Source organism: Miniopterus natalensis, chromosome 19 (assembly GCF_054644295.1).
Source record: "Miniopterus natalensis isolate mMinNat1 chromosome 19, mMinNat1.hap1, whole genome shotgun sequence".
Lineage (NCBI taxonomy): Eukaryota > Metazoa > Chordata > Mammalia > Chiroptera > Miniopteridae > Miniopterus > Miniopterus natalensis.
The window spans coordinates 14,907,059-14,919,092 of NC_142099.1; the positions used below are offsets into that span (position 1 = coordinate 14,907,059).

Sequence of the window (12,034 nt, forward strand, 5' to 3'; positions counted from 1 at the left end):
CTCCCACTGGCCTCTCTTGCTATATATTAGTTTGCCAGGGCTGCTATAAAATACCACAGACTGGGTGGCTTAAAAAACTAAAACTTATTTTCTCACAATTCTGGAGGCACAAGTCCAATATTAAGGTACTGACAAAGTCAGTTTCCTCTGAGGCCTCTCTCCTTGGCTTGCCGGTGGTTGGCTTCATGCTGTGTCCTCACATGCTCTTTCCTCTGGGTCCAATTTCTTCTTCCTATAAGGAGGCCAGTTGTATTGGATTAGGCCCCACCCTAAAGGCCTTTTTAATTTAATTACCGTGTTAAAGGTCTTATCTCCAGATGCAATGACATTCTGAAGTACTGAGTGTTAGGGCTTCAACACATGAATTTTTGGGGGGACACAATTCAGCCCATAATAAGCAAATTGAGCCTCACCTTCCATTGCACCCCCCCCCCCCCCATGCTTCTGTTCATCACAGCATCTGGAGCTCTTTCCCCTAATCCCTTGTTCCCTCCCCTGACCTACAGGGCAGGCCCCTCCTAGTTGCAGAGAGTTTAATGTCGTCTTTTTATTCTCAATACTTCATGCAGTATGGCTCACAGGAAATGCTCAATAAACATTTACTGAACGAATAAGAAAACATGACTAAAAACTCTGAGGGTTTCATCATTTGTTACATGAAAAGTTCTAGAAAAGATCTTGTTTGCATTTTGAACAGAGATCAAATGACTGGTAATCCTGGTGGTTGCACAGCTTGAGCATCAGCTGGTGGGCTGGACTACAAGAACCTCAAAAGGCCTTTCTGCTCCTAAGATTCTGAAAAATTCCTTCTTTATCCTTGAGAGCATTTAGAAAAGCCAGCATGTCTTGGACTCAGGTTTTAACCTGTCTTAAAAAGAGTAAGAAAAGCTTATATAAAGTTGCCTCAAAATAAGATAAAACAATTGCAATGGGGTGTGAAATCATAGATTTGGTAGTATATAGCTGTTCAGGCAGAGCATTCAAAAGAGGTGGAGCTAAAGCTTGAATGGTCCATAAAGGGCTGTGTCTATTGGGGGACTGCTCACACCCCCTCCAAAGGCAGGTCACTGAGTTGGCTGTGTAGCCATCTCTCTATGTTAGCTATTAATGATGGTTTCTCCTAGTTGGCCTTGATTGTGGCCCAGCACCGTGATCGCTCCAATGTCCTATCTGGCATCAAGATGCCAGCCTTAGAGGAGGGCCTGAAGAAGATTTTTTTAGCAGCAAAGAAAAAGAAAGGTAAGCTCTTCCATTAGTTCTCAGGAGTAGGTGGGTTTCTGTTTCCAAGCATGTAATATGATTTTTAAGGGGTGAGAAATGTCAAGAACCTGTTCAATATATGTGGTAAAAGTCCCGACGTGAGAGGTGGCAGAAGTAACCACCTTGTCATCTTGTATTTGTAAAGCCCTTTTTCCTTCCAAATATCTTTTCTATCCCTGTATCCATGATCTCTGTGCACCATCTGCATCCACTGGGATATTTATATCATGATTTTACAGATGAGGAAGGAGAGCACCAGAGATGAAGTAAACTGGTCATAGGCAGTTGGGAAATGCTCTCTATTGTGTCCTCTCTTGGAGAGTCACAGTCTACATCAGCAGACAGTTCTCTGTGAAAAACCATAGTTTAGTGTTGTTTCCAAACTATAGAGTTTGTTGAACTAATTGACTTGTTAAAGAGTCTTTGCTTATTTTAATTACATCCCAACCATTGATCATATTCTGTTTCCATTGCACCTATTTATTTCCAGGGCCTGTAGGCCTTTGTGTTCAATAGAATTATTTTTCTCTATTACAGCCCTTCCCCAGAATATTTTTGACATAGTTGCATGCTTTGAGTGGGATGCTCCATGATTATATACATTTGGTTCACTGGAAACCTAGTCACAGAGTGACTAGGAGTAAAGATTATTTTTTCCTATGTATATATTATACCCATCAATCCATTTTTGATGAAGGAAGACATCATAATCTATTCTTTTTTCTTTTCAACAGCAAGTGTCCATCTTCCACGCATTGGACATGCCACAAAAGGTTTTAACTGGTATGGTACTGAGCGACTTATACGGAAATACTTGGCTGCAAAAGGCATTCCAACTTATATGTATCCTTTTGTTAACTCTTAATAGTGTCCCCTCCTAGTTCAAAAGGGAAAATGTCTTAATCCAAGGCCAAAACCTCCTCTGCCACATTTTTCACTCTGCCCTCCCTTAATGAGAAAATAAGAAGCACTTTCTAACTTGTATCAGAGAAGACAAATACATCCAGGCCTTTCTGGGTGCCAATAGCTAAATTAAAAGATACATGAATGGGAGAATCAGTTGAACAATTGCCATTTGGTATCATATCGAATCTTTTTCACAAAACTTGAGTATTTCCTGCAATGGAGGTCTTCTGGCGATGAATTCCCTCATCCCCCGTATGTCTGAAAAAGACTTTATTTCTCTTTTATATTTGAAGGATAACTTTGCTGGATACGTTATTCTTTGCTGGTAATTTCTCTCTCAGCATTTTGAATATTTAATTCCACTCTCTTCTGGCTTGTAGAGTTTCTGCTGAGAAATCCGATGATAACCTAATAGGCTTTCCTTTATAGGTAACATTCTTTTTTTCCTCAGGTTGCTTTGAGAGTCCTTTCTTTGTCATTAATTTTTGACAGTTTAAATACACTGTGCCTTGGAGAAGGCCTCTTTGGATTGAGGTAATTAGGTGATCTGTTTGCTTCTTGGATTCAAGGATGTAGTTCTTTCCATAGGTTTGGGAAGTTCTTATCCACTATTTGTTTGAATAGGCTCTCTGCTCCCTTTTTCCTCTCTTCTACTTCTGATATGCCTGTTATTTTTATATTGCATTTTCTGATGGAGGGATAGTTCTTGTAGAGTTGTTTTTTTCTTATGCTCAAGCCTCTCTTCCCTCTGCATTATTTCTAGATTTCTATCTTTGATATCATTGATCCTTTCCTCTAATTGATTTGCTATGTTTTCTAAGGTCACCAATTCATTCTTCTTATCTTTAATTGATGTCTTCATCGCCAGGATTTCTTGTTAGGCTCTTTTTTAAAGTTGCAATCTTTTTGGTGAAATATTCGTTTTGCGCATTGTTTTCTGAGCTTGCTAAGTTACTTGTCTGTATTTTCTCACATCTCGTTGAGTATTTTCAGAACTGCAATCTTGATTTCTCTGTCTTTTTGTCACATATTTCCATGTATTTAAGTCTTTTTTCTGGAGATTTTTCATTTTCTTTCCTAGCTGCCTTGCTACCTTGGTTATTCATGGTTGGATTTCTTCTCTGTCTAGGCATTAATATGTGAATACCACTTCTCTAGCAGATTAACACCAAGAGGTCTTTCTATCTTTTCCCAGTAGGTGGCGCTGAATCACAAGCTCTTTTTATTTTTTTTTATTTTTAGCTCTGTGAGATACCAGCACTGTCACCTGCAATATCTGTAGTCAGTGTAGCTGCAGTGCCCTGGGGTGGGCGTGGGCTGGGGGATTCCCTCCAGGTTCTTTGTTGTTTTGCCCTCCTAGTGATGGTGGTCTCAGTGCTCCATTAGGTCTCCCTTGTACCCTGACCTGGGACTGGTCACAAAGTGTATGTACCCTTTTTTCAGGGAGAAATGTAATTCTGCAGTATTTGTTCTCCTGCCTCCAGTTAATGTGCTCTGCAACCCTACTCCAAGGGCAAAGGGAGGAGATCTCTGGGAGGTTAAGGGGAGGTGGCCAGGCTTTGTGGCTTTGTTTCACTGTCTGAGTTGCCCACTGCCTGGCAACCATCTCCCCTTTCATGTGCTGTGTTCCTGCCCAGGATACTGTTAAGCCACAGTTAGTACTGCTCTCTCCTTCACCGAGTCTCTGTTTCTCCCTGCCAAAGGGTGTGCCTCCTGGCTGAACCTCACAGTGAGCTCAGCCTGCTGGGCAGTGTTCCTGGCTCATATCAGCCCCATTCCCTTTTTGCCTCCCCCTTTTGCTCCACTTCCCCACTGTTAGGTGTTTCACTGTGCGGGTCTCAGGCGTATTTGTGAGTTGAGCAGGGAATCTTTTGTTGAGATACGGCTCTTCAGGTTGTTGAAACTTCAGGGTGAGACCAAAGGGGATCTCTCATGCCACCATTTCTCTGATATAATCTAGTTTTGCTGGACTAGTATTTTTTTCTAATGACCTCTTGCTGTGTAAGTTAGAATTGTTTGAACTATTACAGTAAGTCCAAAATTGACCCACAGATGTTATAATCATATAGAAACTCTATCTTTTTTACTTAGATTATTGAAATTAATTCACTCAGTGGTGGTTTTCAAGGTATTTAAATTACTATAAAAACTTAGCAGAGAAGTCATGTTTTATACTCTTGCACAATTCAGGCAGTATTCAGAGCATTTTAGTACATCAGAAATAGCAGTAATAATTACTAACAACATCTGAAGGATTTATAACATGTTGAAAGGGAATTAAAGGCATACTACTTCTGGAGTGGTTATTTCAACAATTATTAAACTGGACAACTAGTCGTTTTAGTAAAGTTGATTTTAAAGTGATGAATTGTATCTTCCATGACTGATCTTATCAGATATTACTTTCCCAGAAACAAGGCTGTCATCCCTCATTCACAGCACCCATCTTCCTCCTCAGGACAGCTGGTGCCTTAAGAATCAGCTCAGACTCAGATCCAGCCTTCAGCAACCAGCTAAGAAGATTTTTGCTCAGAACTACTGTAATAGAATATTTTAGAAAGGAATTGGGATCTGGTGGGCCTCTGAGATATATCTTTTTTCTGAATTCTAATTTTGTTCTCCTGGATGTGTTACTCTGTGTTGGTACCTGTAATACAGGGATGTATAAGTTAGATGGGAAAGTCCTTTGGAAGTTTCTCAGGGCCCCAGTTTGCATAGCTATTTGAATAGTAATAAATTTTCTATCTCTAATGGTTTTGTTGCTTTCTTTCCCCCAATCTAGATTTTTTCCCCTCCATCAGGTTGATTTGTTTCATAAGGGAAAGGCCATATGGATTAAGGGGAAATGAAAGGTAATAGAACAGGGTTGCTCTGGGAGAACGAAACACCTTTGGCCAATTCCAGTTTATGCCTTGAAAGGACTGGACTCTGAGGTGGCAGAGGCTGAGCAGTGAACTTCCTGATCCAGATAAGTGGAGCCTCTTCTGCCCTTCTTTTCACACTACTCAGCCTGGAGAGCTGAAAGAGTACACATTGGCCTAGAGGCCCTTCAAATGTGACATCAAAGAGACAAGAGGGTCTCCTTTCTTCTTCCCTCCAAATTTAGTTCAGCTTCAAGGAAAAGGGGAATGGTAGAAATGGCAGAAGCTGACACAGAATGTCAGAATGGGGAGGGTGAGGGGCTGAAACCACCAGAGAAGCAGTCATAGGGGAGACACCATATAAGCTGTAGATTTTTTGTCGTTGATTTTTTTTATTGAATTCATTGGGGTGACATTGGTTAAAAAGATCATATAGGTTTCAGGTGTACAGTTCTAGATACATCATCTGTATGTTGCTCTGTGTGCTCACCACCCAAAGTCAAATCTCCCTCATCATATATTTGACCCTCTTTACTACCCCCTACGCCATTCCCTCTGGTAACCACCATACTGTTGTCTGTGTCTGAGTTTTTGTTTTTCCTCTTCATTTGCTGCTTTCAGTTTTATATCCCACATATGAGTGAAGTCGTATGGTTCTTAACTTTTTCTGACTTATTTTGCTTAGCATGATATTCTCAAGATCCCAGTGATATTGTGATAACGATGCATGGTTCCAGTTGGGGTACTGGAAATAGTGAGGGGAACATTATATAGAGCATATGATTGTCTAACCGCTAAGCTGTACACCCGAAACAAACACGTAATAAATAAATAAAAAAGATCCATTCATGTTGTCACAAATGGCAGTATTTCATCTTTTCTTAAGGCTGAGTAGTATTCCATTGTATACATGTACCATATCTTCTTTATCCAATCATCTATCAAAGGATACTTCAGTTGTTTCCATGTCTTGGCCACCATGTATAGTGCTGCGGTGAACATAGGGGTGCATATATATATGCAAATAAATGTTTTCAAATTTTTCAGGTAGATACCCAGAAGAGGGATTGCTGGATCATATGGTAACTCTATTCTTAATTTTTTGAGGAGGTTCATGGTATCCCAGAGTCTCTCTGCTATTTCTCTTTTTCAAATAGCTATTTATGATGTACAGGAATAAAATACTGTAGAGGGTACTGAAAAATGAAGACATATTTCCTCCTCTTACGAAGTTAACTCTCTCCCGGCCAGCGTGGCTAAGTGGTTGAGTGTTGACCTATGAACCAGGAGGTCCCGGTTCAATTCCTGGTCAGGGCACATGCCTGGTTGCAGGAGGCAACCAATCAGTGATTCTCCGTCATTGATGTTTCTCTCTCTCCCTCTTCCTTCTCTCTGAAATCAATAAAAACATGTTAAAAAAAAAAAATTAGCTCTCTAGCTGCGTGTTGACCCCAACTCCCCTGTGGACCCTGCAGCATGTGTGCCTTTGGCGACTGCCAAAGTGCATCAGCTACTGGTGCCCTGTTTCTGAACCATGGGCAGAAAGACATTTTCGGGCAGTGGAAATGGAATGAAGGGTACGGGCACATCTGACAGATGGAAGTTCAAAAGCAGAGCTCAGCATGGCCGGGACTGAATTTTTAGAAGAAAGCTCTTGGTGCGGCTTTACAAGATGCACACTTCTTCATCCCTAATGAGCAAAAAACACTGAAGCTTCCAAAAAGGACTACTTAGAAACTTTGAGGTGGAGTGGGGGGAGGGTGTGTGTGGAGGGAGAGCATGGAGGTTGTTGCTGACATTTGTAAACACACCTAATTTTTCACAAGAGTGAACATGGCTTCCTATTTGATAGAGAAAACAGGATGACTAAATATATGAGAGTTCTTGGAGCCCTGGCCTGTGTGGCTCAGTTGGTTGTCATCTTGTGGACCGAAAGGTTGCCGTTTCCATTGAATCCCTGCACCAGGTTCAGATTCAGTCCTTGGTCAGGGTGTGTGTGGGAGGCAACTGATTGATATTTCTCTCTTTCTCTAAAAATCAATAAAAATATTTTTAAAAATTCTTGGAAGTAATAATTTCCATTTATATATAGGAACCATGTGGAAGGAATCATGATAAATGCTCAACATTATTATTTAAAAGAACTCTGTTAGGGAGATGCTAGTATAAACCCTGAGCTTTGGGTTCCCCATCTGTAAGATGGGGAAACTGAATTTTAACCCAAGGTATTGGATTCCAAAGCTCATTGTCATAACATGTGTATACCTCTTTGAATGCCTGAGTTAAACTATTTACATGAGAAGGTACACTGTGCTTTTGTGGCCATAATTTGTGACTTGAGGCTCTTTTGCTGCCAGCTTACGTGGGTAGGTGGGTCCCTGTTAGGATATTACCCCAGAATTACCTAGTTCCCAGGACTGGGCTTATGCTTTGACTCCAGTTTTCAGTGCCTCCCTAAGGGCTGAAATTGTGCCGAGTCCTTGTGTAGGGCGTGTTGCCCTTCTGCTTGTGAACAGGCCTGGATGATACCTCATTGGGAGTCTAATTCATCTTGGAGTACTGGGAGATACCTATTTGTCTCAAAATCATTGATACTGGCTGTCTTGCATTTACTAATGGTACCCTAGGTATAAGCATCTGACCATCACGTCTTCTCTGTAGCTATACCTGTGCACTTACCTGGTGAGATGCCAATTACTTGATTATAAATGACTTTCTTCATGTTATAATTACATATATAGTGTGTGCACATATATATGACTATATACATTAGCGATTTATGTATAATGTATACAGTTTTTAATGATGTGTGTAAATAAGTTTCTTTAACTATGACTCATTTCAGAATAATACAAGGGTGCTAAGAAATATTTGTGATGAAAAACAGGCAATGGTAAGGTTGAGACTAATGAGGTGGTGAGAAAAGCTTTTAAGTAGACTTCAATTCAGATTCTGGTTCAAGGTGAGAAATGTGATGGGGATCAAATTACTTCGAGTCTCAATTTTTTAATATATAAAATGGAGATATTAATTATAACCTGAATTGTAACCTAATTCAGGGCTGTTTTGAATATTAAATGTTAGTATATGTAAAGCTCTTCTGCCCTGCACATAATAAATGCTGAAAACAGCTATTATGATCATTATTAAAATGAGCATGACATACACCTCATAAGGTTATAAGTATTTGCTATACAAAGTACCTGGTTAACAGATGTCCAGTAAATATTTTTCATTGAATCCTAATTTCAGAAAAAATAATAGCAAAGCAGGAATTAAACATTCTAAAGTTTTTATTCTGTTTATTTCACTTAGGATGTTTTGTGGACATTAACTAGGGTACTTAAAAGTCATTTCAATTAGGAATCTTTTTAGTCCTTCATCAATTATTTCAAGTGTTCTAGTTTCAAATACATTCCTTTCTTCTACAAACTTTTGAAAGAGATGAACACCTCCACCTACACCAAAATAATGTGCTTTGCTGGCCAAAAGCACCCGCCCATTTTTACCTAGCAATTGAAGGAATGTTTGGTGCAAAGTACCATAATAGTCTGGATTGTAAATGGTTTCTGAGGTGAGAATGAGATCATATTTTTCAAAGAGTTTTTCACTGGTTAGTACAAGCTTACAAAACTCAGTCCACTCCCCAGAAAAGAACCGGCATTGACTTAGTTCTTGGGCTACTTTTGATTTCCTGCATCTTTTCACATCTGGTTCGTTTCCGTCATTTTCTTCATCTTCCGAAGTGGAGTTAGCCACCACATTAGGTAAGGTTACTTCATCGATCACCATACTGTTATAATCTTGAAAATGAACTTCTCTTGCCCCTTCCTTGAGTGCAATTAAACCCAGCAACCCTGATCCACAGCCAAGATCCAACACTCTTTTCCCAGCAAATTTCACTTGGGCCTTTGTGAAATAAGCCAGGAGGTCAAAGGTACATTCCCAGATTTTTAAGCCTCCTTCATAAACACCGGTAATCAGATCAGAGTGAGAAGAAAAGCTTTTTGAAATGATGTTTTCTCCAGGGAAGTTCTCTTTTAACAAGATGGTTTTCACTATTGATACGTTAACGTGCTGGAGACCCGGTAATGTTTCTATGACTTTATTTTCTAACACTTTCTTTAAATCTTCAGGCACAGCATGCTCTTTGGCAAGTCTCAAGCAAGGCTGTTTTTCATGAGGCTCCAAGTTCCCTGAACTGTTAGCTACATCGAGTGAGTTGTGTGTGTCTTGGGAGGGAGCTGCATGTCCCACTGACTTAGGTCCCCACGAGTGATCCTGAGGCAAGTCAGACTGCTCTGTAAAACATTTTGTGTCCCTGTGTTTACCTTTTTGACTTTCTGAGACTGAAGACTCTTTTGAGGAATTCGGCGCCAAAGCTTCATCTCCAAGGGGCGTTAATTCATTTTCCAGATGGTCTTCTATAGTGAAATTAAATTGGAAGGTCATCCTTGCACAATCCTTCAATTCAAAGGGAGACTCCTCAGCTTCTGGATGGAATTGATGAAACGAACATAAACCTGTCTCAGTTATTCAAGTAATTTCATTTTGGTCAATTTCTCTTTAGCAGCGCATACAGTTACAAATATTTAGAGATGTTTCCAAATGACTTTTTAGAGGTGTTTGCTTTTTTTTTCCTCCCCCAGTTTAACTCTGGAGAAAAAACAAAGAGAAATAAAATTGTTAGTAAAAAGCAAAATGACACATTTCCTTAAAATATAATATTAAACAGTCCCCCCCCAGCTATACAAGTTGCTTTTTCTATACAAGTTGTGAGGGAGATAAAGAGATTTGGAAACACACCACCTCTCAGGTGTCAAAAGCTGGATTAGAGAATGAAAAGTAAAAACAAATAAAAAAAACAAAACAGCAACAACTAGAAAACACAAAGTCCCAAATTTTGGGGAAGGAACTGACAAGCCTGGCTACTTGGTGTATGTCATCTGTCATGACCCAGCCCAAATATATTTACCTACTATACTGCCAGAATCTCTTCACTCAGTCGGTTCCTGTTTCAAGTAACAGGAACCCAAGAGTTTATTCTGGTAAATGTGTAGCCCTGTAAAAACTTGCACGGGTCTGCTTTGGTGCAAGTTCATCCAAATGACCTCACTATACTTAGTGGAGACCAGCAGCCCTAAGCGTATGGGAGTGGGGTGATTTTGGAGTAATCAGTAAAGGTTAGTTTGGTGGCAGAAAAAGCACAAAATAAGGACACTGAACGTTTGGAGAGTCCCGTAGAAAGTGGAAGCAACTTTACTGAGACTCTTATCTGTATCTACGGTGCTATATCTGCTTCAGATTGCACAATTCTGGCAGGTGGGGTCTCTATTCCCATTACACAAGATGTACACAGTAGGGTCACACGGTTGAGTGGGCAGGAACCGGGCCCAATCCTACTCCCAGGTGTGCAATCTCAAATCCCCCTGGGGCCGAGGGTAGCAAATCTGGGGAGTTCCGGCCCTCACCTTCCCAAAACAACTCAATGCAACATTTACAAGTACACAGACCTGGGGATGCTCACAGCTCTGCAAGGGGCCAGCTCACCGCGGCGCGTAGAAACGCGACTTCCGGCCAAATGCTCCGCGCTAAAAGAGCGCACCAGTGAGTCGAGTCCTCCACCGGCCAGGGAGGCCTGGCTTTTCCCAGCCGCTCTGGGCCCGGGCTCGACAAGGAACGCAGCCCACTCCCTCTCTATGGTTTTGGCGCCGGCGGAGAGCTCGCAAGGCCTGCCGGGACTGGCGGCGTTTCCGGTCTCGGCGGTGGCGGGAGTGTTTTGAAGCCGCTCCTGGGCGAAAGCATGTCTCAGGAGCGCGCGGTCCCGGCCAGCGCCGTCCCCTTGGAGGAATTAAGCAGCTGGCCGGAGGAGCTGTGTCGCCGGGAGCTGCCGACTGTCCTGCCTCGGCTTCTCATATCCTTCGCTGTCGCTGGCACCCAGAAAGGGGTGGGGGGCAGGTGTCGTACCTTTCTCCTCCGCCGAGTCACAGCCACCGCCGGGTCGTGTGGCGTTCCCGGGGGCTGATCCCTCTCAGTTCTTTGTTGGTGAGCGAGATGGAGCAGCAGGGGACGGAGGGCGAGCGAGGACCGTGCGTCCGAGAGCCAGGGCATGCCTAGCTTTGGGACTGCTAGGGCTTGCAGAGGTGTCCTCTGCCCCATGACTGGAAGTGGGAGTGGCGTTTTCGTCCATTCCCCTGTGCCTTGGAGTTTTTTTGTACTCGTCAAGTGCAGTTCAGTGTAAATACTCTTGGACAGGAGAGCGGAGGAGACAAGGACTGAGCTGTAAAGCGAGCCCTGACTCTAAGCTGGGTGGTTTGTGGATATGAATAATACCTTCCCCAGTACTGTGAGATTTAAAGGAGGCAGTTCTGCCGTGGTGCCAAGTCTGTAAAAGATATTAAAATGCTCTTCTCCTCACCCTCTCCCACCTCTTTTCCTGTATTGCTGATTAGAAGGAGTTGCTAATTTTTGTTACTGGTTCCATCTGCTGGGGTTGAGTTGCTTGATGCCTCTGTTGTACAGGTGCAGACCATTTTTTAGTAGTCTTCGTGCCTTTGTGGTTGTAAATGTGCCGGGAGTCCTCACCTTTCATGTTAAAAGGTAGTTTTTTTCTATGCCTTTGAGCTCACCTTCAACATAAAACTACACTTAAAAGAAAAAGTGACCTTCACTTGAGAGAGTCTCGACACTGCACAAATAATTTTTACAATTAAAGCCAAAGACAGGTGTTATCATCCCAGAGACATGATTCATCTAGGCATTAGCACCTCCCCACTAGGTACTGAAGCCCTTTTTTTGTGGTTGTGCAGATATGCAATTGCCATCCTAAAGGATTTTGACTTCGGAAACAAAATAGCTGTCCTTCTCAAAGACATGTACTAGGTCCCTATCATGTCTCAGGCAGGGTGACAGGCTTTGGAGTAACAAAGATAAGGAACATGGTTCCTCTTCTTCCCTTCAGACTTATAGGGGGAACTTCAGTAACTGAAAGTCAGCATTCCCACCTG

At 41.9% G+C, this 12,034-nt stretch overlaps 3 protein-coding genes across 7 annotated transcripts in view; 2 read left to right on the forward strand and 1 right to left on the reverse strand.

Annotated features, from left to right (window-relative positions):
* The window catches only part of CHD1L (chromodomain helicase DNA binding protein 1 like), a 42,080-nt gene extending 37,163 nt beyond the window's left edge, over positions 1-4,917 (forward strand). For both annotated transcript variants that reach the window (XM_016221560.2, XM_087827895.1), the window contains exons 21-23: positions 1,125-1,239; positions 1,995-2,103; positions 4,563-4,917. In XM_016221560.2, coding sequence (XP_016077046.2) covers positions 1,125-1,239; positions 1,995-2,103; positions 4,563-4,641 — 303 coding nt within the window. In that variant the 3' untranslated portion in view covers positions 4,642-4,917. The remainder of the gene's footprint in view (positions 1-1,124; positions 1,240-1,994; positions 2,104-4,562) is intronic.
* A 3,385-nt stretch (positions 4,918-8,302) lies between these two features.
* METTL18 (methyltransferase 18, RPL3 N3(tau)-histidine) lies at positions 8,303-10,621 on the reverse strand. Its single transcript, XM_016221515.2, has 2 exons — positions 10,541-10,621; positions 8,303-9,683 (listed from the first exon to the last, which is right to left on the reverse strand). Exon 2 carries the CDS (start codon positions 9,477-9,479, stop codon positions 8,358-8,360), a length of 1,122 nt encoding a protein of 373 aa, XP_016077001.2. The 5' UTR covers positions 9,480-9,683; positions 10,541-10,621; the 3' UTR covers positions 8,303-8,357.
* Positions 10,622-10,796: 175 nt separating this feature from the next.
* FIRRM (FIGNL1 interacting regulator of recombination and mitosis) overlaps positions 10,797-12,034 on the forward strand; it is a 35,921-nt gene continuing 34,683 nt past the window's right edge. For all 4 annotated transcript variants that reach the window (XR_015716108.1, XM_087827804.1, XM_087827802.1 and 1 more), the window contains exon 1: positions 10,797-10,940. Coding sequence is in view for 3 of the 4 variants with exons in the window: in XM_087827804.1 (XP_087683930.1) it covers positions 10,831-10,940 (110 nt within the window). In the remaining variant the exon portion in view is untranslated. The remainder of the gene's footprint in view (positions 10,941-12,034) is intronic.

What these genes read in the sequence shown, in the direction of transcription:
- METTL18 (XM_016221515.2), bottom strand. Translation starts at nt 9,479, where the DNA reads ATGACCTTCCAATTTAATTTCACTATAGAAGACCATCTGGAAAATGAA.